The sequence below is a fragment of the Psittacula echo genome (assembly GCF_963264785.1).
Source record: "Psittacula echo genome assembly, chromosome: 1".
NCBI lineage: Eukaryota > Metazoa > Chordata > Aves > Psittaciformes > Psittacidae > Psittacula > Psittacula echo.
In genome coordinates, this window is record NC_137735.1 from 65,816,444 (window position 1) to 65,841,083 (window position 24,640).

The window sequence follows — 24,640 nt, forward strand, 5'->3', positions numbered from 1 at the left end:
TTGGATTTCTTGAAGCACAGTACATGAGAGCCGTGGTAGTTGGCTGTGTTATGACAGTATAGAAGGTTTTAGGTTTTCTTTATCTAAGTAGAAGTGACTGTTAAATGTCAGGTTGGACCTGGGTTATTCTCAAAGAAGTGTCAGGCACTATGGCATGGTAGAAGTAGTATTCAACCTGGGCTGAGGAAACAAGGATTCTATTTTTAGCTCTGTCATTAACCTGTTGGGTAAAACAGTGGGATATTTTGTCTCTGAGGTTAGCAGTAATGGATCAGGGCAACTTTGTGAAGTGTTTAAAGATCACTGCTGAAAAACCTTATGTAAGAGCTATATTTTATTGTTCTGGGACGGTGATTAAGTGTTTGGTCAAATACTTAAGAGAGTCTACGTTACTAGAAGCTATTTGGATGGGAGATTTTGCTGCATATCAGTTGGAAAAATTGTTAGTGAAATAACGAAAGGAAGACATTTTTGTTAGTCTTACAAGTGTCTGTAGATGTTCACTGATACATGCCTGAAGGCACAAAATAAAATGCTCTGCTTTTGTTGGCTAATGAAGGTGTGGTCATCAAAGCTGATACTAAGAATTCTGATTAAACTGTGTTCCTCATTTTAAAAGTTAATGTTCTGGAGTTGTAAGTGCAAACCCAGGTAAGATAAAAATCTTTATTCTTTAACTGTCAGTGTTCAATAGCAACTGTACAATTTACCAGTGTTTGTTTTCCTGATGATTCAAATGTGTGATATATCAAAAAAAGTGTACCGAAGTTTTTTGAGTCCTCTTGATCTGTAAGAGCACAGCAGCCGAACAGTTACTCAAGAGTTGAAATGTAAAATTGTCCAAAGCAAAAATCGGTCTTCCTTCTTCCTGTACATTGTTTGATCACCAACCCTGTGATCTATATCACTTTCAAATTTCTAGTCTTAGCGTCTGTTGGGTGTGCCTTCGAAACGCTGCCACGTTAGCCATTGGTACTACTTTGCAGTATGCCTGGCAGATGAGCCAGGTGGGGGCTGGTTTTGAAGTTTGGGACATTGCAGAGGAAATCAGACTTTATCAAAATCCCTTCAGCAGTAACCTTCCATTAATAAGGGAAGACAATCTTGCTGTATCCACTGCATTATGTTGGGGAGAGGCATTAGACTTGGAAGCCGAAAAGGTGTTTGGTGTTTGAGGGGAAAAACTTATGTCTTCACTTAGCTCTGATGATTGGTGGCTTGTTTTAGGGAACTGGAAAGAGCCTTCTTCGCATGTCATAAGAATTAAGGCAGAGGGGAGATCTCTGCAGCTTTATAAGAAAGAAATTAAAAACCAGCCAAAGAAATAATCGTACTGCAAACCAGTAGCAGATTTTTATGGGTGATTTTTTTGTTTGTTTTGTTTTGTTTTTTTTTTTTCCATAATCCATGGGAGAGAATGGTGTTGGTATTAGCAGAATGGAAGAACAAAAGATTCTAGATGCAAGGAGAATAATGGATTGACTAGCTCACTGCCAGTACTGCTTTTTACATGAGACTTAAGACAGACTTTTCAAATCTCATTTCTTTACATATTGCCATTAACGGCAGTGGTAGCAGCAGAGGTGTTTAGCTGTTCAAGACAGTATTTCTGTACTGCCTCAGTATAACTTGTGTACCAGTAGTGATATAGGTACCATGTTTCAAAATTGTCTGATAAGCAGCACTGTAAAATATTTACCTATGGTTGTTGGAAGAAGGTACGGTAAAAATTATAATTCCTTTCCAAAGATTCAGACAAGCTAGGAGCCAGTGTTATTCTGTCCCGAGGGGGTTTGGCAAATGAGAGATATAAGCAGTGGGGAGAAAAACCTCTCTGTGCTCCCTGAAAATCTTGGACAGGAAGATGATTTATGGATATTCTGTCTTCTGGTGGAAGTAGCTGTTCTTGGTGAGATGAGCAGAAATACAAATTGTTTAGTAGGGCTACAAATTCACCCTTATTGACTCTGTGACCCATTCTTCAACTCCTCTCCATGGTCTATGTATGACGTGTGCTTTGTTTTCTCACCTGTCTTTCAACTCTTGCTTCTTCTTTCTGTTTCTCTCTCTTCATTCCAGTTTTCCATCATTGTTCTTGTGATATCTTCCTATATGATGTTACTTTCATTAACCCTGCAGACAACTTTCTAAAATAGCCGATTCCTAGCTTTTGTCACAAATACATTTAGTTCATTAGCAAAGCCAGTTTCAAGTACTGAATTTAATTAGAAGCATATGAGGCCTTACGTGAAACAAAAAAAATGTTCGTATGTACAGTGGCAAAAAAATAAGGAGGAATCACCATGAAAAATCAGAATCTAATTTGGCGATACTTTCTCAATCAGTTGTTTCTGTCATCAGTAGCATTTACAAAGTCTCATGATTCATGAAAATGACAGTCAGTGTAGTTAAAAAAACTTGGAATCAAAACCAGGAGGCCTCACTTCTGTTCTTTGCTCTTGTTGAGTGTGAATGGTCAGGATTTTAATGACTTTGCAATGTCTGAGAGCACGGAAGGTTTTTATTTTTTTTTTCCCCCCTCAGAAAGTCTCATAGTTTTTCAGTGAAATTATAAAACAGATTTATTTAAAAGCCATGCATTTCTGCAAGAGAGAGACAAATAAATATGTCAGCATTTCTAGGTGCTCTAAAGACAAACCGATTAAAAACCTAGAGATCTCAGACAGAAATGCTGTAGAGATGCCAGATATTACTACAAAGTATTCAGACAGCAGATGTCATATTCTCCTTAAGAATCAAAGTAATGAAGAGAAGAGGTTGAAAATTAGATCTGTAAGTCTATTATCAGTTTGGGAGCAAAACCAATTTGAGATGACTTTTATGGCAGCTTAATGACATATTTTTGAAAAGTGTAACATAACAGGCAAGAGCTGTGATGGAATCGTACAGATAAATCATGGCAGACAGTTCATTTTATTGAAGAATACTTTGGCTATTTTGCTGTCATGCACGACAAAACTATTGAGGGTGCCTTTTTGTTCAGTTAAGCTGTAGCTTGTACGAAACCGCATAATCAATGTGCTGTTTTATTTTTTTGCAACTTTCATGTGGATCTGCTATACCTTTTGTATAACAAGGTGTTGCTTATGCAAGAAAAGATAATAGAAAATAGACTGTAATGAAGGAAGCTAGGAGAGTATTTACAAAATAAGATACAAAGGAGTTCTAGTATTGATTTTTAGATTTGCTTTCTGAAGCGGATGTAGAACATAAAACTGATTTTGTAAGGTCCACAGGGAGATTAGTAACATTTTGCCAACAAATTATATGCAATAGTTTTAACTAATATTTTAAAATAAAGAACATATGAGTATTTACTGAGAAGTGAGCACTGGGAAATTCCTCTGTTTGTGAGCAGTGGAGTTTTTTTAAGTAAAAACAAAAATGTGAACCCTAACACTACTGTAAAGTCACAGGAAAGGTATTGATTTCTCTAAAAATATCTAAAGTTCTTTGAACTGTGTATACATGTACATTAACCTTTAAAAGCAAAACAAAATAAAATGAATAAAAAGAAGTACAAGCTCTAATGGTTCATGATTCATACACTGGTGCACCAGTTCACCAGGGGTATTTACCTTTGGAAGGTAACACATGAGCATTATGAAACAAAATCATGTAAGATCTTCAAGAAATCTATATGTGTCATGATGTTTAGTTATCTTCTGTAATATTGTTCTTCTCTAAATATGTCAAAATTTACAGTAATGTTGTATAAAATGTGATTTCTAAATTGCACTTGAAATATTCATATTTTTAGGTTTTGTTTATGAAATGGTAATTTCATTGTATTGCTTTTAAATTCAGTACTGTAAAAAGAAAAAGCCTATTATGAAAATGTGGTGGGGTTTCTTCCTTTCTTGTTTTGGCTTGTTTTGTTTCCCAAGTAATAAATTTTGTCTGCCCACACAGATCAAATAGTGCTAAATGAAAATGTAACTAATTCTACATTAGATATACACTGAAGTCTCTATGAAATGTATGTGGGTGTCAGAGGACAAATTTAGGGAAGATGTCTGTACTTCACATGTACGAATATAAAGAATTAACTGTGTAAGTGTAAGCCTTGTATGGACATAGGAGCTGTTGTGCTATTAAATTCACTCTATTCTAGTATTACAGTCTAATTTTTTATGTATCCTAAGAGTTTACTTTTCTTTTATCATTACTGTGCTTTGAGCAGATGTTTTTTATTGAACTATTTATTGATACTTAGGGTTTTTTCCTTCCCTGAGTGGTGAGTGCATTTTATGTCCATCAATGAATAGGAGTAGTCCAAATTATTACTTACAATATGAATTTCATAACTACAATGTGTCCCAGTCATGCAGCTCCATTAGATATCTCTAGAGTTCCTCATCGTCTTCTCAAGTCTTCTATAACCCAAAGCAACTGTGGTATCTTCTGTTGGTCTGGTTTTTTTTTCCCTCTATCACTGTTCTTCTTTATCACTAGTATTTCTAATACAGATCCACTACCTGAACAGTTCAAAATGCACAGGATTTTCACAAGCAGTCAGCTCTGCTCTTCATTGAGTGGAAGCAAGTTCAGGCTAACAGTGAGGCCTCTGAAATTGTCACTTTCAAGCACCTTTGAAAAGCAGCTGATTTATGAACCTAAGTTGTCAGTGGTTGAGTTAGACTTGTGATAAAATATTTTTTTCCCTGGCTGCCAGTGCCTCTACATGGCTTATAAGGTGTCCAGTGGAAAAAGACCGTTTTGCATTCTTGGGATTAGGGAAGTGCAAAAAATATATTAAATCTCTGAATGGCACAACTTTATGTACTCTAAGATGTGTGACACAGAATTTGCAGCATGTTCATCGTTCCTAAATCTGGGATTCTTGTAGCAGCTCTGCCATAATTTAGAAAGTTATAAAATTGCCTGTTTAAATTATGCTAAGCTGCTTGGGCTGTGGCCAGAAACTACCTGGAATCATCACAGCCTTATGTTTTTACAGTTGTGTTTGCCCAACTGTCTTAGATCCAACTTTGTAACCAGAATATTTTCAGGGGCTTTACTGTTGCTGTTCTACAGTGCTTGGCTGGGGAGATCATTTTTTTGTCTGCTATGGTATATTCAGTGACCCTGAAAGCTGTGGCATAAAGAAGTCAGGGCAGAAGAAGTCTTGCTGTCACGCTTGACAAAAAATGGCCTTTTAAAGCAAGGTGGTTTTGTATTTGTCTTGGTCTGCAGGTTAATTCAGTGTAAAGTTGCAGTGTGCAAGAGCAGGAAGTACTGTACAAAATGCATCGCCTATGCAAAGCAAGCATTTGTAACTGTTTTAACAAATCAGTAATACTTCTGTTAAAATATTTGCAGAGTGGAGGGTCTACTGCCCCTCTTAAATTCAGCTTCTGTACTCTCTGCTGTTTGATCTTTATGGCTTTTTGAAAGAAAGATTGCAGCTATTTTACTAGTGAAGGAAGTGTTACCCACTCTCCCTACCTCAGTCATTTCTTGGAGAGCAGTGAAGATTCGAAATACTATTTTGAAGATAACAGTTTCAAAAAATTATAAGTGGTTTGTTTGCAGTGGAGTGTTTTATGCAGTCTTAGTTCCACTGAATGCCTGTGCAATGCCAGCATTCACTGTGTTATGGTCATTTTCTAATGGCTTTCTTTTAGTAGAGCAGTGCAGTTTGCTGGCGCTGAAACCTAGCAACATGCAATGTTCTGGTTCTGCTGTCCCTCACCTGGCTTTCAAAGCAAAAATATTAATTTTAATAGTAAGTGATGTGTTTATATCTTTGCATGTTACTTTTTTTTTGTTAAGTCACTAATAGAGCAGAACAGAAACTATGCAGCTTTGTCTGTTGTTTGTAGGGGGTTTATTGTTTTGCCATGAACAAGAAAGATGGTTCCTTCTGTTCATGTGTTCACCTGTTTCGGTGGACCTGGACCTTCTTGCACAAAGGGATACTACTGCAAATGGTTTAGCGTGGCTGTTGGTGGCCCCAGCGTTGTGACTTGGCATGAAAACATGTATTTATAAAACCAGCAAAAGCTCATATGCAACAGTATTGATTGTAAAAGAAAAAAAAAGTATTCAGTATTTTTTTTTCTATGAAGAATATTTGTAATGGTAATGTGCAAAGCATTCCTAAAATTTTGAACCCTGAAAAAGTGCCTTTTACTGGTATTGACTGCAGATAAATCCGAATTAAATGTGTCTATTGAGAAGACAGAGTGCCCTTTAGGAATATCTTTAGTGGATTTAGTCAAGGAATAGCATTACTGTTCTTGAAATGTTCAAGTTCTAAACCCTGGCTTATAAAGAGATCATGCTACATTGTTTCTCCTTTCTTAAATTTGCCTTTTGTGTGTTAAAATCCAAGCTTCAGACAATTTACATTTTGGTTCTATCCAAGCACATTTTTATCTGGTGTGAATATGTTTGCTTAGTGACTAATATTAATATATGGGAAAGAAAGCAATAAGGCTTGCAAATTCAATATTTCTATATTTTCTTTAGATCTCTTTTTGGGTGTGTAGTGTTAAGTCCTGATTTGTGGAAATCGTATCTGTAAACCATGAAGCAGGATTTTCTTTTAGGATAATGATTATCTTTAAATTTTATTCTTTTTCAAGGAAATTAAATTGATTTTATTATCCTTTTTTTGTCATTCTGATTATGAAAGAAGATTGTGAAGGTTTTGTCTTCTAAATTGTTTGTCAAATGATTATATTCAGTACATACTATGAAAAAGTGTCTTGCATTCAATGAGGAAAGCCTTATCTGAGTGAAGAGACAGAAGAAATTTCTGAATTCCTTTATTTATAAAAAAATAAACAAGCCTAAGTTTATTTAAAATGTTTTTGTAGAACTCGTATGGGAAGACGGGATATTTCAGAATTGTTTGCAGTTTGTATTTTTCTGTTAAACTTTTTGTTCATTTGTTAGAGCATTTGTCAAAAAGTGTGGAGAGCAGTAGAGCAGCAAATTTTCTCTGATTTCAAAGCATTATTTAGGCTCCAGTTTCTGGAAAATATTGGCCTATCACAGAGTCTGAAAAGAGCAAGCTGCTGGTAAACTGTTTCTGGATGTGTTGAAGAAAAGCTGCATGCCTCCTGGGAACCCTTTTTCAGACATGCGGTCCCTACAGCTGGGTGCTTTCCTGCTCCGTGAGGATATTTGCAGGTGTTCCCTTGTGCATATGGCTTTTTCTGTCTGCAGTCCACTACTACTGCTGCCACTTCTAAACTAACAAAGATGCAGGGGAAACAGTAGTACTCAGAGTAGCTGTAGCAGAGGCTTAAACTCTTGTACTCACATGGGAAGTCTCTATGAGAAGATGGTAGTGTTTGGGAAATTTTGAGGGGCAGGAGACTGGGAAAGCATCATTAAGATGTTGACTTTACTGTAGGTGCCCTGAAAGCACTATAACCCCTGATTATTCATCTGTGTGATGGGGCAGAAGTTTTACCATTAAATACAATCTTTACCAATCCGTTGAGTACCTCATCATATACATCCCCACTGCAAGCTGTGATTCCAGACTGTTTGCTTCTGTGGCATTTCGAGTCCCCTCACCACCCTCAGCCTGACCTCTCAAGGTCCATGCTGTCTGCCTCTGAATCCTGCCTGCTTCAGGCCCTTGTATGCATCCCCAGGGAGTTATCACCAACAGCCTCGCCACTCAGTGAGACAGTGCAAAGCAGTGGCAAAGTGGGAACTGGTAGGCGACAGAGTTGCGCTTAGCAGTATGTTATCTTTCATTGGTGTGTGCTTAACATTGTGAGGCAGTAGCTATGTGCTTTTTGGCTAGGGCTGCAAGCCAGTGCTTGAATTTAAGGGAAATGTTTCTGAAGCGGTTTTCCCCAGAATTCAGGGGAACAAAAATATTCCCTTATACTGAGGTGGATATAGGAGTTCAGACTTCATCTATTTATTTTTAACAATAAGGGAATGTTTAGTAAGAAATACATGAGCAAACGAAGAAGCTAATACACTGCTGATCAGCTAAGAAGCCATAGACTAGCAGGTAGTCTAATTTAGTAATTCTGGTAATGATGTGGCACATAAACTAAAAAGGATATTACTGTGTTTGAACTGCATTATGTTTGAGCTGGTAAGTCCAGAGCAACAGTGTATTTCTACAGATTAGTTTGCCAATTTACATATATGTACTGCTTCCATGAAATTTTGAACCTTCCTGTTCTAGCTGGTATTGTGGGTTATTAGAGCAAGACTCCCAAAATGCTGGATTTCTAGAGTGTGGATGACTTTGTTTAGCTAGACCTTTTTATTATTATATTTTGTAATGATCCGTACTAGTTTTGTTTGTTGATATTATTGCAAAATGCCTGTAGTGTATATGGGGATGTATACTTTGATGCATACTGTGTGTTTCAGCTCCGACTGCATATCCAAAACCTCTTAAAAGGAAATCTCAATGAGCCCCATGGGGCAAAGTAAATTATTACATGTGGTGAACTCTTAAGTCATAGACCAAGGTCATGGCAGTGAGAGTGTATTTCAAAAAGGTTTTATCTGTGCTTGGAAAGCAAATGAAATCTCTCATCATTAACTTCAGAATTATAGTTATAAGAGGATTTTCACTAGAGGTGAAAGATCAAGTTCATGGCGGACATAATGGCGTCTGAAAAGTTATTTCTCAGGCATAATAGTGGGGCATGAAACATTCACTGAGGTTTTTACATTATCGATGGGGAGTTTACAGCCTCTCATCTGGATACTGAAGTTCAGAATTGCTGTCTATTGTGGCTTTATTTCCACCTTTTTTAGATTAAAATAACCTCTTTTTTTGGTAATTATGAAAACTTTTAGAAAAAATCCTATCTTCTCAGCTCTGTCAGTCTACGTCAGAGCATAGAGGCAGTACTTTCCTTAGTTAATAACTATACTCCTATAGAAATGTAGTTTATTAAACCTGAACGATCTTCAGTCCCTAATGAATTAATCAAAGCACATCTTCATGCAGTGATATGGTGTCTCTGTCCTTACTTGTTGATATTTCATGTAAACCAGAAAGGTGTTTAAGGGAAACAAGAGTGGAAAAGCATAAGTAAAACTAAGGTTTTTAGTGACCCAGACTATTATCCTGTCAGTGGAAATGGATATTCATGTGTCTGTTTATTCAACAGACTTTTACATTTTGCTTGATTGTGCATGTGTGCATGCATGCATTGCAGTGGTATCAATGAGCAATAGAAATCTGCTTGATAGTAGAGTCTGAACTCTGTGCCTGCATCTTGGGAATGGTTTTACTAATATCCCTGCCAATAACAACACTTGCTTGTTCGCAGAGTTTACAGTGCTCAGTCTGTTTGCTTATAGAAGTGTTGAAATTTGCCAGTGATGTGCTGTATTTAAAAGCGCATTATTAAACAACTATTGGCAAAAAATAATCCCTTCATACTTGCGCTTTCACTGTCATGAAGGTTATTACGTTTATGGGAAAGTTCCAGTTGTGGTTTTATTTGAAGGAGTCTGTTTAGTCCTGTTTTCCTATCACTTCTAGGTAAGATTTAAGGTTTTGGTATTTTATTTTCTTAAACCTTCCACCTATTTTAAGAAGAGGTATTTGTTAGAAGGTTCATTTGTTGTCTGAATTACAACTACAAATAACAAGTACAGACATATTTTTGGCAAGTGATATTTTGATTTCTTTGAAAATGTAACACCCCAATTCTACAGTAAGAAGGTTTTATAACTGGAACTAGAGAAAGCCAGCTCTAATAGTGGCTATCAGGTTTCATTCTACTTAAAGTACTTTGTTTCAAAAATCAATGTGTTTTTAGGGAAAATTTTCATGTATTCCATATATGTGATATCTTAAAAGTCCTTTGATTTTTAACCTGTAATAGGTTGCCTGTAATTCAAGAAATGACAACATTAAAGTTGGACATAGAATTTCAGTTCTGATCTGTGGATGTATTTTATGCTTCTGTTTTAAAATGGCATGTGATCATGCAATTTAGAAAATATGGCCTGCAACTTTTTTCTCTGTAATGTTAATGTCATACGTGTTATTTCAGAAATACTTGCTGTACTTTCATTATCCAAATGGTCTAGAATATCTGTGTTGAGTGAGCCTTTCTATATAGGTTATGTTCTCTAAGGTGTGTATTTTCATAATTTAGTCAATGGCCTTTCTTACAAGCAACCAGCAGTGCAGCCTCTGTTGTACAGTTGTGAGGGATTTCTTTTTCTAAGCACAGTCACAAAGATCTGTGACCTATTGATACTAGGATGTTTTTTGCTGTTCATACCTTCCATGCTGATGACTTCTGCATGGCTTGATTCTCTGCAATATATGATCTGAGAAACTCGGAACAATAGATGTTATTTGTAAGTATGGAATACGCAGAAAAATAAGCAGTGTTGTAAAGTGCTGTATTCAAATCCCTTTTGAAAATGAGTCATTCTGGGGCATCTCTGCTTTGTAACAGGTCTGCTGTCATGACCCCTTGAGTAACAAATGCCTGTATTGCTACATTTGGTTTTTTGAACCTTCCTGATACATCCAGTAGATAAAACTCAAAAGTAGTCATCTTCTGCAGATAACAAGAAAATACCTACCTTGTAACCTTAATTTCTTTTAGTTGATTCCTTTGCATTTTCTTTTTTCTTTATAGTATTACATTGAAATGAGTTCAGTTTTATGGGTAACAGTTTTGTCTCTTTTTAGATGTACATAAATTCAGAACAGGAGCCTCTACACTACTGATTTACTTTGGTTTATATAAGTATGAAATCCTATTACATAATGATGCTTTATGTACCCACGTACTTTGGGAGTCTGGCAGCTGAGCTCTCTAAGTTGTGAACAGGATTGAAACATGCATTTTTGTCTTCAGAATGCGTAGAATGTCTTTCTTATTGTCTTAGCAGTATAGTTATGCTTACCACCCTCCTAATTCTTCCCCCTCTGGTATTTGTGCATAATATAAGTCACTGTGCCCATTGTGTAAGCATCCTGTCATGTCTGTAAGTGATCACACTGATTTTAATTTCCCTCCTCTTTCAAATCATCAGCCAGTTCCAGCATGTTGTCATCTTCCTTACTAATAAAAAACCATGTTGAAATCTGCAGTAATGTTATGTTTCCCAGGATGCCTGGTCTTAGTAGCAGTCAATGTTTCTAAATTGCAAGACATTATCTTAGTCAGGTGAATCACTTGTTATACTAACTTATCAGTATCTTGTGAGGATGGCTCATTTAGCAGTACTTCCACCAGGTTGTGTTTATTGTATCTTTATCAGCAGTTGTGAGTTTTTTGTTTGTTTTGTGGGTTGTGAGGGGAAGGAGTGTCTTTCCTTACTCTAATAGCTTTTTGCAGGCTAATGCAGATGTGCCATACAACAGATTTTAAGGAGATTACCTGTCTTTCAGATTTCACCTTCCTTCTAAATTGTGTGATGGGAGGCAATGGAAAATTTCATTTTGTCAAGTTATTTCCTCCGGTAGAGCATATTATAATAGGCTGAGACTATTCTGAGCTCTCTCTTCTTAGATGTTTTTACAAAACTAGAAATAGTTGATTTTTGTTTTCCTTCTAATTAGCACATGCCAGCTGCTACCATCAGAAGAAAACCTGTGCTGCTGGTGAGGGTACCTGGGAACTTGGGCATGATTTTTCTTCTTTATCCTAGTATAAATGAGACATTTTTCTGTTCAAGTCAAAGCAATGGACTGGATAAGAGTAGGTAAGAGTCACAAATGAAAATCTGGTCTATACAATTTGTAGTAGATGAATTCCAGAAGCAGTGATTGGTCCTAGCTGGCGTCCTTACGCTAAAGTGTTTAGTTGATATAAAATGCTAAGTAGATACATAAATAAGTACAGTACTGCATTTTTGTCCACTGTATTCTCATGATAATTACTATCTTTTGAAAATACAGTCTTTGTTTCAAATAAATGAAACTGTGCCTGTAAACTTAAAATAGAAGAGTGAAGACAAGTATCAGTATTGTTTGCACTGTAAATTATTCTAAACATGGAGCGTTAAATATGAGTTTAAGTGTATGTCATTATCTTGAAGTTAGAATAATCATGCTTATCTTTCTTTAGGAAGTGTGTTCATTGGGAAAAATCACTAAGCTTTCCCTCTGCTATCTCCTTATGCAGATATTTAAGGCCTATAAAGTAATTTTATTAGCTGACGAGCTACTTAATTACAAGATAAGAAATAGAGCTTTGCTCTGTGGAGGAAATGCGGAGTTCTTCCATGTGCATTCAGAAGCCTATTTCCTCTGGCCTTCACTGGAGGTAAAGGCAGCTTCCAAACCTGGGAGACTTTAATCAAAGTAGCTTATAGATGTTTTCTCCTAGGTTTGTTTATACATAAAGAAATAAAATATTTAAATCAGGAAGAACTGCTTATTATACATATAGTCAGCAGTGAACTAGAGAGTTATACTGTTAAGTGCCCTAGATTAGGAAAGAAGAAAGATGTAATATGCATCTTGTTATATAAAAGATGTGTATGTATATTGTATACAAGGCTTGTATATACAGCTTTTCCATATATATGTTGAAATTGGGAGTCCTAGTTAGAGTTTAGTCCTTGGGCAGAATTAATGGTTCTGCAGTGAGATCAATGCTTGAACTGTATGTCATTTAAAATATTGTTCATTAACTCTTTTGGGTGTAGACTAGGTTCTTGGAGGAGTTCCAGATGTTGTTCAGGGTGTTGTTATTAATGTCTGAAATGGCTTTTCCTCTCCTACTGTAAGGGCAGATAAATGGGAGCTGTTCCATTCCATTTCCAAATTATGAGAACTGTTAACATGGATTTTGTTTGAAGACCTTTTTTCTCTGGAGTTTGTTTTCATATTTGATTTACCTTTGTATGGATATGTTGGCATTCCTTTCATGTTGCAGTGCTTGCTTCTTCCAGCTGTTAAAGTTTTGGAGAATGGCTGTGGGGAGTTTTATTTACTGTTAGAAAACCTCACTGAATAGCTGTAATTTCATAATAGGTAATGCAAGGCAGTGTTAGTTACCAGTGTTTGGATACCCATAGAACATAAATCAATACTTAGAGTAAACAGAAGAGTATTTATGTTCTGATGTGTTTGCTTATTTGCTGTTGGAGTCCTGGTGGTGGCATATGGCTTTGAAAATAAGTCTGTAATATGTATATCTAAGCTGTAACTGTCATATTTAAGACACTCATACAAAAATGTGCTTTTAGACAAGGTGAGAAATGCTTGTTAGAACCTATATCTGTATCCTGTGTATATTTGTATCTTTAATATGTAAGAATTAGTATGGGGTTTGTTTGCTTTATTGACTAACTGCTTATTTTCTGTGTATTTTGTAAAGTACATCTTATGTGTTCATATGTGGAGTATTTATTTTTTGTTGATTTAAAAGTAGTAGGGGGAAAGGTAAGTGTGTGGGATGCACCATTCAAATTCTATGGCAAGTGACAACAGAGGGTGTATAATTAAGCTTGTACAGTGCATAAAATACCAAAATTAAAATTCAGCCTACATTTTACTTAATTTTTTGGTGTTACTTGTATTAATGCCATCTCCACTGAAACAATCGTGCTGTTTTTTTAAACGCATTAGTTTGACCTGTTCTACCTTGCAACGCTTTTCTTGTTACACTGCACTCTGTATTGTTCTGCAGTAGATGGTGTATTAATAAATAAACGTGAGTTTTTAGTGTGGAATGTTTTATGACTTTTTTGATTCTGTTGCATAAAGCTGCATAGCTGCTTACGAGCTGCAGTAGTCACGGAAGTCATTAATTAAACTGTAACAAGTTGCTATTATAGCAGTGCTTTCAAGAGAAATATTTGTTGGACGTGTGTTGTATGCAAAGAGCATACAAAACAGTTTATGTTGTCCTGGTGCTGCTGGTATTCAAAAATTGAATTATTTGGACTAACCCACATTCCCTCTAACAACATACCTGCTTGGTGAGAAAGCAAAGGAGAATTTGCTTGATTCATACTCAGAAAAAAATTGCATAGCATCTTTCTGAATCTCTGAAGTACGCTGAACTGTTCAGGAGGGTTTGTTTACTGTTGATGTGATGTAACTAAAACTAGTGAAGCACAAGTTCTTTTTGTCTTGATCTAGCTTTTAACAGTGCATTAGGAAGCTGCTAACATACATTGGGGTAACTTTTAGTATTGTTTCTCCTCCCGAGAGTGGGATGTTGTGGCTGGAAGAAAGGAGGATATCTGTGGTGTGAGAAATAGGAAGAAAAAGGAAGTAGGATGATCTGTAACAGCATGATCCCTAGTAAAGTTTAGCACACGATTTTCAAACTGCTTCTGTCTGTAGCACTTTTTAACAGTTTTGACAGGATCTGTTTTCTTTGGGAGCTGGTGCGATACAGCGGATTAGTCAGAGGTTTTTCCGAAGCTTTGTTCTGAATACTTTGAAAATATCCTGAAATGAGGCAAAGTTAGATCATACAGGTCTGCCCTTAGAAAAGGATTAGAATCTGAATGTATTTAGCATCCATTTTTTTAAGTTGCTCTTGCCAGTGGAAGGGAAGAAAAGGTGTGGTAGTTGGTTTGAAACAGAAAGGACAGCCACACAGAACTGATCTCTTCCTTACTGCTATTATTATGTGCCACCCCTAGGTTTTAAAAGCAATGCTGCTTGAAGTACATGGCTGGGAAAATGTTTTTAGTATGGGTGTGCTTACTGCCCTCAGAAAAATACATGTGATTTTTATTTCTTCCAGGTCTGAGTGTCCTGGTTCTTTCTGTTACCAATTGCAGGCAGTAAGCGTGCATTGGGAACACCTAGGATATAGGAGCACTGCTGCAGGAACGACGCAGGAACATCCACATGTAGGAAAAGGGCCTTCTGTAACAGTTTTTGTTCAGCTGCCAGTGTCACATCTGATGTGATCTATGGTGGTTTGAGGAGGATGGGAATCTGATGGACTGGAATCTGTGGCAAACCTCAGATATCCTGTTTAGATGGTAAGAGAGTCTGGCCTTAGAATTAAACCTTTCTTTCTCTGTGTTTGCAGCCCATCTTACCCCTGTGGGCTCCATGCATTGTGAATTGCCCTGTTTCTAAGCCCGGAGCACTTGGCTGAATCTGTTGCAGTCGTCAGAGGGTCATACTTCAGGGATAACACTGCTCCTGGCAGCTAAACCCCATGAATTAGTCAAAAATAGAGTGTTTGGATGTTGGAGTCGGGGTTTTTTGTAGGCTTTTAAAAACACTGTTTGATCATGCAGTGTGTTGACCTTTCAATAAAATCTTCATTAAATCCACCCATTCCTTGCTGTTTTCTTAGTTCTGTTTGCCTTTGTCGCACGCGCTGTCTTGGATTATCATTCATTAGCTTCTCCAAAGAGATTAACAGTTCCTTAAAACAGGATCGTGTGCATTCAGAAAGCAGAGCTGGAGACTAGAAAAGCCACAGGATCCCTATAGAAATTTGAAGACAATTTTGATGCTGTAGTCCACTCAAAAATCTGCTGATACTGTAATGTTTTTTCCCTTGCCAGGACCCTCCTTGCCTGGTGTCATTTCTTGAGCTCTCCTGGGATAAGATTAGTCTAAAACAACAAAGTAGCCAGATGTCTGGTTCTGAGAGAGTCCCAGAGGCCTGGGTATGGTAGGCAACAGTAACCGCTTGGGGCACAAGATCAAAGATACCTGAGAATTACTTATGGGCACATACTATGTGTCATTCCCATTATTAACAGTCTGAGAAAATTTGTATCCCTAATTAACCCTTTTGTTGGTTAAATTTTCTTTCCAGTACAGTCCTGTCTGTAATAGCTATTTGTTCTCTTTGGTACTGTTACGTAAGTACATGTTAGTTAAAAAAAGAAAACCACAGTACTCTCATAGTAGCAAATTTATGTAACCCATCCAGATTCTTTTTATCATGGTTGTTTGTAAATGTCAGAAGTTAGCACCATTTCTTTCTGTTTACTATGCCATCCTCAGGGCTGGCGTTATTCGTACCCAGAGCTGTGTCGATAAGAATAGGTAACTTGTCAGAGCAGTGGTTTTAGTTCATTGCTTCCTAATCTGAAATGAATTAGAATTTAATCGCAGAGGCAGGATGTCTGCACATCACTGCTTTTCTCCATACTGATATTTCTAATGAAATGCTAATTAATATTTTTTTATTGATCTTCACTTGTTCGTGTTATACTCTGAAATAACTAAGATTGTAAGTGCTGTCTCTGAATTTTTGTAGTGGTTTTGGAATGGGTGGCTTCTGAAGAGAGAGAAAAGACTTCCTTGCTCTTTTTTTAATCCTCCAGATGAAAATACCAAGGTCATGAGTGGAATGTCTGTTTTACTAAATGATTACATTGTCTGCTGTTGTTGAACTGAAGACTCAGTACAATTTTTCTTCACTTTTCACAGTATCACATTATGCTAGAGATTGGAAGGGACCTCAAAAGATCATCTAGTCCAATCCCCCTGCCGGAGCAGGAACACCTAGATAAGGTTACACAGGAATGTGTCCAGGTGGGTTTTGAATGTCTCCAGAGAAGGAGACTCCACAACCCCCCTGGGCATCCTGTTCCAGTGTTCCATCACCCTCACTGAGAACAAGTTTCTTCTCAAGTTTAAGTGGAACCTCTTGTGTTCCAGTTTGTACCCATTACCCCTTGTCCTGTCATTGTTTGCCACTGAGAAGAGCCTGGCTCCATCCTCATGACACTCCTCCTTTATATATTTATATACACTAATAAGGTCACCCCTCAGCCTCCTCTTCTCCAAACTATAGAGACCCAGCTCCCTCAGCCTTTCCTCATAAGGGAGATGCTTCACTCCCTTAATCATCTTTGTCGCCCTGCGCTGGACTCTCTCCAGCAGGTCCCTGTCCTTCTTGAACTGAGGGGCCCAGAACTGGACACAATATTCCAGATGCGGTCTCACCAGGGCAGAGTAGAGGGGAAGGAGAACCTCTCTCGACCTACTGACCACCCCCCTTCTAATACACCCCAGGATGCCATTGGCCTTCTTGGCCACAAGGGCACAGTGTTGGCTCATGGTCATCCTGCCATCCACTAGGACCCCCAGGTCCCTCTCCCCTACACTGCTCTCTAACAGGTCATTCCCCAACCTATACTGGAACCTGGGGTTGTTCCTGCCCAGATGCAGGACTCTACACTTTCCCTTGTTATATTTCATCAAGTTACTCCCTGCCCAACTCTCCAGCCTGTCCAGGTCTCGCTGGATGGCAGCACAGCCTTCTGGTGTGTCAGCCACTCCTCCCAGCTTAGTGTCATCAGCAAACTTGCTGACAGTACACTCAATTCCCTCATCTAAATCATTGATGAATATATTAAATAATACTGGTCCCAGTACTGACCCTTGAGGCACTCCACTAGATACAGGCCTCCAACTAGACTCCGCCCCATAGACTACAACTCTCTGGCTTCTGTCCTTCAGCCAGTTCACAGTCCACCTAGCTACCTGATCATCCAGACCACACTTCCTCAATTTAGCTATGAGGATGCTGTGGGAGACTGTGTCAAATGCTTTGCTGAAGTCAAGGTAGACTACCTCCACCGCTCTGCCATCATCCATCCACAATGTTATTTCCTCATAAAAGGCTATGAGGTTGGTCAAGCATGACTTCCCCTTGGTAAAGCCATGTTGACTGCCCCTCATAACCCTCTTATCCTTGACATGCCTTAAGATGGCATCAAGGATAAGGTGTTCCATCACTTTCTCGGGGATGGAGGTGAGGCTGACCGGTCTATAGTTACCCGGGTCCTCCTTCTTGCCCTTTTTGAAGGCTGGAGTGACATTTGCTTTCCTCCAGTCCTCAGGCACCTCTCCCATTTCCCAAGACTTGGTAAAGATGATGGAGAGTGGTCTAGCAATGACTTCCGCCAGTTCCCTCAGCACCCGCGGGTGCATCCCATCTGGACCCATGGACCCAGATAATTATTTTGAATAATTAACTCTAGTTATCAGAGATACCTGTCTTTTACGACTGCTAAAATCTCACTTTCTTTAACATGGTTTAACATTAATGCGTGGTAAATACTGTATGCATATGTTTGAATGGGAGGGTGCAAGTTTCTGGTCACACTGGATGTGTTTGCAGCCTGTATTACATGTGTTCAACATTCTAAGAGGCATTTTTGAGTGAGTAGTGAGTGAGGAAAAGATCCCTGGAGTGATTTAACGGACTGAATTGATTTGTCTGTTTCACTCTTGACAGTCTCTCTTAAAAACATTTTATTTGCACAAGAACCCCCAAAACTGATCTGCCTGAAAGCATATTGTGTTTTTACTGTTGACATAGGTGTACCTGCTGCCTGCACCTTTTACAGTGTTAGAAACACGGCCATGACTGCTACTCTGTTGTCCCCACTCCCATTCAGTTGCACACCTCATCAGTCTTTTTCTACACCCAAAGCAGTGTTTTAAAAAAAACCAACATCTAAACAAATGTGTAGTCAAAGTATTCTGGTGAATGCAGGGTTATTTAACCTTTCAGGCCTTATGGCTGTCAGCAGGTGTAGCTGATAATCTTATGAACCATATTAAAATGTTCATAGGATGGAGACAGGTATTGTGCTTCTTGAAAATGCAAGGGGAGGGGGAGCCATGAAGGAGTGTTTCACAGGCAGAGGAAATAGCTGTCTTCATATGGATATTGGCACTCTGGATTTTGGATCATTTGATGCCATTCATGTGCCAGACATAGGGCCATTACTGTGACTGGTCGGGAGCCACATGCTGCTCGAAACTATCCTGTGATGGTAACTGCTGGGTGATCTCTCTCTCCCCTTATCTTGACCCATGAGCTTTTAATTATATTTTCATCTCTCCTGTCCAGCTGAGGAGGAGGGAATGGTACAGTGGCTTTGGTGGGATCCTGGCATCTAGCTGAGGTAAACCCACCACAGCAAGCTGAATAAGTTTGAGTACATTAAGGTCTTATATTGCATATTAATGAATACTGCTTCATTCTGGGTACTTCTGTTACAAAAGTCTTTATGAATTTGGAATAGCTCTTTTACAGGAAAAAACATATAGGAACTAGAGACACTGCTCCCTATAAATCTGTGGGAGGAGTGTTCTCTAGTTAGGGATAGTGAGCATCTAGGGGTTAGAAAGTCTTATTTGTTCTGCTGGCACAGCTATATGTGGAAGAAAACAGTTGTCTGTTGCACTGATGTACTCCACTCCGGTATTTAAGAATGAAACTGTAGGAACTGTGTTAGCTATCAAAGAGCAAGGGTTGTAGTCAGTGTAAAAGAAAAACAAAGATGGTTGAATTAAGGGATAAATTATGAAGGAAATTAATCATCAGCGTGGACCTAATAGTTTGTTACTTCAAGGCAATATGGTTTTTTTTATAGCCGTAAGATATTTTAAACAACAAGTATATATTCTCTCCATACTGCAACTTTTATGTTTAGTAATTTCAGGACTGTTCACTGTTTTAAACAGCCCGTCGCAATCCAGGCATATCCCATATCAGAAGCTTAAGCAACAGCTTTGCCTTTATTTATGTGAGCCATTGCAATGTTCTGACCTTGGGCTGTGTAAAATCAAGTCTAAAAATCTCCTATTAACTTAATTGAGGCATGGATCTGATCTAAAGATGATGCCATGCAATAATTAAAAAACCCTATATTTCCATTCACAAGTTTGTTTCTGTTCACATGTTCTATTCACAACATCTGAATTAATAAGAAAAAATTATGACTGTAACCAACATTGCAGTTTCCTGTTGTCATCCTGTGGCAATATGTCTGTAAACACAAAGCATTCACCACCAACAGCCAAAACTACTTGATGACTTAATTATACTCAATTTTTTGCTCGAGAATTCTTGCCATTGAATTTCTTATTTTCCATCATGTCTGGTACAATTTATCTTTACTTCGGTCTGTGGAGTTTCTAACCTGTAATTTGGAGAAGGAAGGAAATGAATTAGCACAAAACCTCTAGAAAGCTACAGGTGTTCAAGGGATTTTTATACTAATCTCTTGTAATTAAAAGTGTTAGCTCCTTTTTCTGGATTATGGATAAACTAATTTATATCTAGAGGTGCTGCAAGAGGTGTAGTTAATATTCCAAATGCTGTTCAGTTTTATGTGTCAATGTGATGGTATTTGGTTTGTGAAGCAAAGGAAATGGTTGGAAGGATCATGAGAAAGTTGTCAAAGCTCTTCCGCTCTAAATTTCAGGTCCTAAAAGTCTAAATCAAGTCATAGTAGATATGAGTGTGTGCCTGTGTAAGAAGACTCTTGACTATACTAAAATATTTTGCAAACCCATAGGTTATTCTAGTGTTTTATTGGTGACCTTGTGACCTAGAATAGATGCCTTGCAAAGGGCTATTTTAGCTGCCTTTCCAGTTCAGAGGGGCATGCTGCTTAACACTGATGGCAAGAGAGAATGTCTGTGCTGTGAGAATGAATTGCTTGTAAGCAAATCTGTTTTAAGTGTGTCATGATTTTCACAATGTATAGTTTTTGTTACCACTATGTAGTCAAGGAATCATAGTAACAGAACTTGCCTAACGGTTGCTTCCTAAAATGTTTAAATTATATAGGTAGCATTATTTACCTGGTCTTTCTCTGACAGACTGTTGTGACATGGATTACTATGTATTACACTTCTTTGTACTGACAATGTAACACCCAAGCATTTAAAATAAAATATGAAATTGCTTCTGAATATTTCCTTCTTTGAGAGGGCTAGATAAATGAAAATTAATGAGGTTAGGGAAATTTTGCTTCACAAGTGATCAAGTAAATCTGGCTTTGCATAGTCTGCAAAACATTGTTTTAATGAGACAGTATTACATTTCTGTTGTGCCTTCCATTGTTAAGGGGAATTGGAGAATATGTATTTTTAAATGAAATTAAAAGTTATATCAGAACCAAAGGCTTTTTTTCCTAGTAGTCTTTGAGCTTGTCTTATACAATATGAAGAAAATAGAATCTTTTACTGGCAAGTGTGTTTATTCTTCTTCTTTCTGGTTCAGTACCTGAGCTTGTGCTTGTACAAGCAGCATATATACTGTAAAGAGTCTGTAAGAGAACTGCATTGAAATATACTGCATAATATATGTAAACTTTTTTCTTTTTATTTGAAAGGGCTCAGCGTAGGGGAACTGCATATTAGTATTCTGAATTGCAGTTTGCTACCCAAAGCATTAGAAATGCGGGAAAAATTATTAGGTATTAAGAAATGTTAGTTGGGAAGAGTAGTAAAATTATAGGCCTTCTTTAATCCGGATGGTTTCATGGGTCCTTCGTCTGAAATCAGCACTGTATATGGCGATTCGTGGAAATGTCTTATGTGTGTGTTTGTACAGCTGAAGCCTTGTCACCAGCTCTATTCCTTAATCAGTTGCCATGTCCTGCATGCTGGCAGGCCTTGTCCCAAAGATTGTGAAGCAGCTTTGCTGCTGAAAATACTCCAGTGCTGCCAACTCCAGAAAGAATAAGCAAGCCAACTCTGAACCTGTTCCCTTGGATGGCACAGCACAGAAATAACAAAGGCGCGCATCCGCCTTTCTGCCTTTTTGGGTTTTCCTTCCCGTTCTGTCAGGGATAGGTAGGGCTGAAAGTTGCATCTGAAGAGCAGCGCTTTGTATGTGAAATTCTGTTTCAAGGGCTGGTTCCTGCTGGCAGCAGCAGTAGGCCTTGTTAAAAGTCTCAGTCTTCCCAGAAGTTAAAAAGCAAGGAATGAGTCCGCTGGAAACGACACGGCAAGGTACATCCGAATCATAAATAAGGGCATGCAGCAGGTGCATTAAGCAGACATGGAAAAATGGATGCGTGCCTTTTGTGGGAAGGTAATCGGGCACCGGGGCTTGGGGGGAGCTGGCGCAGAGAGGCAGGGGCGACTGCCACAGGTTGATGGGCAGGTGATCTGGCGGCTTCCCCCCGGATGGCGGAAGGCGCAGGAGGCCTACCTAATATGGTGTCTGCCCTAAGGGCCTGGGGGAACACAGTTGGATTATTATGTTAATGCCTGAGCCTGCTGCCCTCTTCCTATCCCAGCTGGGCTCCCTGTTGTTAGGAACTGCTTTGCTCTGACAGTGGAGTAATATACTTCATGATTGAAAGGGCAAAGGGGCTCACGAGAAAAAAGAGCAGGCCTGCACAGATATGTAAATGAAGGGGGGAAGGCTGTAGGAGGGTTTGCACGTAGGTGTGTTTAGAAAGTTTATTAGGAAATGAGTAATATAAATCTGCTAATTGAATTGTTATTTACAAGTCCCATTTTCTGATTTGTTTCTTTGTGCATTACCCCCCCACTAATGCTGATGTACAGTGAATTCGAAGTGCTTACCAAAGCAGGCACTTAGGTTGATTTATTTTAAACCAAGGTGCTATAATACACTGGTACCAGTGTACAGTGCTGACAATGGTGTATTTTTCAGGACTTTGATTACTGTTTCATGCTCTGCCACTATATTGCTATGCTACAGCTTATAGCGGTGATGTGATTCTTTTATATATTATAGATAAGTATATCACTCTGAATTTTGTTGGTACTTCCACAAGAGTAGGCAATAGATACAGATTACAGAAATATATTTGTTATGGTGTTAGAGCAAATTGGACTTTGATTCAAAGAGATGATGACTACGTTGTGATATTTTTCTGAGGTCTTTCTTGCAATAGCATTGACTAAACAGTGACTTGGTATTAGAATGAATGTATGTGAGAGATGAAAATCTGTTTCATAAACAGATTCCCTTCCCCCCAATGATGATGATATGACTGGTATACAGAGTCTTTCTCTGCCTTTTATCAAGCTTCTGTCAGTGGCAAAACTTGAAATACCAGCCAGACGTGATTTCTAAGATCCTTATTTGTCTATTTTAACCCCAAAGTGCTGATCACAGATCACTTAAAGAAATAGCTGTTAACCTAAATTAAAGTGTTTAAAGTGAGAGCTGTTTTTATGAAATGCAGCTATGCATTTAGTTTATCTGGTATAAAGTCATGATAGGTGAAGTGTTTTTCTTGTAAATTTAGTTGGCACTCGATGCTTGTTTAAGATGGGATTTCTGATTGCTTCTAGTGTATAAGGTGACATTTTCTATACTTCAAATGTTTGCATATCCCAGCTCCTTTCCTTAACCTTTATGTTCACATGTGTCGCTACTCTGCATTGCTATTAAGAAGGTGTGCTTCTCTTGGCATGGGGACCTCCTGCTTTCACTTCTTTTGACCTGGTAGTTGTGAATGTGCTTCTTATACCCTCTTGTCCACTTATATATTATAGGGCATCTTACGTTATTGAAGTAGTTTAAGGTAGAAAAGAATTCTGGATCTAGATTGCTTCTGCAACCTTAGTTTGGTCTGACTGTGTAGGTCCAGATATTCTGGACTTAGATGGCATGACAGAGTACAATTTTACATCCATGCCCCTTGCCTCATTGGGTGCTCATGATGAACAACCATCACAGAAGAGGTATTAAGAGCATCTGTGTTCTGCTGGAGTCTTTGTGATTAACACAAAATTACTGATTTCTTTACTGAGTTCTCCTTGGAGTTCTTTGTGGGCAAATCAGAACATGTTGATCTTGTCTCTACAGGTTGTTAGTAATGTGAGAAGATAGTTTTAACCAAAAAATGCTGAAAAATAGGCATATTGTTATAAAAGAAGTGTTTTCCAATAGGAAGAGTATTTTTCCAATAATTACATTTTTATTTTTCTTTCATACTGTATGTGCACCTAGTTCTTTAATAGCTGCCTTAGAAATACATTACTTGGGCTACAAATTGTGTTGAGTTGGGAAGTTCTCCATTGTTGTTTTTCTGTCCCCTGTATATGCAATTTAGGCTTCGTAGAAATGTGTCCAATTTCTTTCAGGAAGATCGATGTGTAAATATTTTGTTTCAGGTCAGGTTAATTTTGCATAGAAATAATTTTGATGTCCTCTACATTTTTCAGGTTAACTTAGGTGCTCCATGCTTTCATTTCTCTTGATAAACTGATCTCCCTGCCTGAATCTTCTCAGCGCATCATAAGAATTTAATAACAGTGCTGCACTGTGGACCAGCTGAAAAGCTTTGTGCAGTGACAAACACAGGCAGAGGCCATCTTCTATTAGGCACAAGAGCAATTCAGCTGAAAGCAGCAAAACACCAAAATGAAATGGTTAAAAAAGAAAATTTCAGTCATTGTATGAGAAGTGGTAATTCTAGAGGTTGGGGGATCTTGGGTTTAGAGCAAATATTTAAGTATGGGAATATCCCTTATGCCAGATATTCCAGTTTTTCAGCCAACTCTGGATATAAATGGAAACTGTAGAAGCTCAGTGAATGCTGCCACAAAGTGCATGTTCAATGCAAACAGCAAGTTTGTGGCCTTTTGCAGTAAAACAGCTTGTGCATTTCTTAGGCTTGCACCCAGCACATTTCTTTGGTGAGCCTCTACTATCTGCAGAACATGGGTAGAATTCCGTACATGAAACCCATGGGTTTTAATGTTTTCTCTCTACCTTTTCTTCAGAGAAGTAGTGGTTTTATAGTATTTTATCCTATTAGAGAATAAAGTAAATTACTTCAAGAAAGTAATAAACGTATCTTTAATGTAGTTGAGTCTCTATGTTTTGTATATGTATTTATTACATAAATACATATATGTGAACAAAAATTCTGAAGAGCAGTTTCAGCATTTTTGTGGTTTATGATGTACTCAAGC

At 38.0% G+C, this 24,640-nt stretch overlaps 1 protein-coding gene across 6 annotated transcripts in view; it reads left to right on the forward strand.

The window, feature by feature from the left end:
- Window positions 1–24,640, forward strand: part of SLC10A7 (solute carrier family 10 member 7) — a 144,107-nt gene that overhangs the window by 15,572 nt on the left and 103,895 nt on the right. The window contains exon 5 of one of the 6 annotated variants that reach the window (XM_080617523.1): window positions 14,700–14,759. The exons of the other annotated variants lie outside the window; for them this stretch is intronic. Coding sequence (XP_080473649.1) covers window positions 14,700–14,705 — 6 coding nt within the window. The 3' untranslated portion in view covers window positions 14,706–14,759. Of the gene's footprint in view, window positions 1–14,699; window positions 14,760–24,640 lie in introns of those variants that run through there. 6 annotated transcript variants of the gene reach the window in all.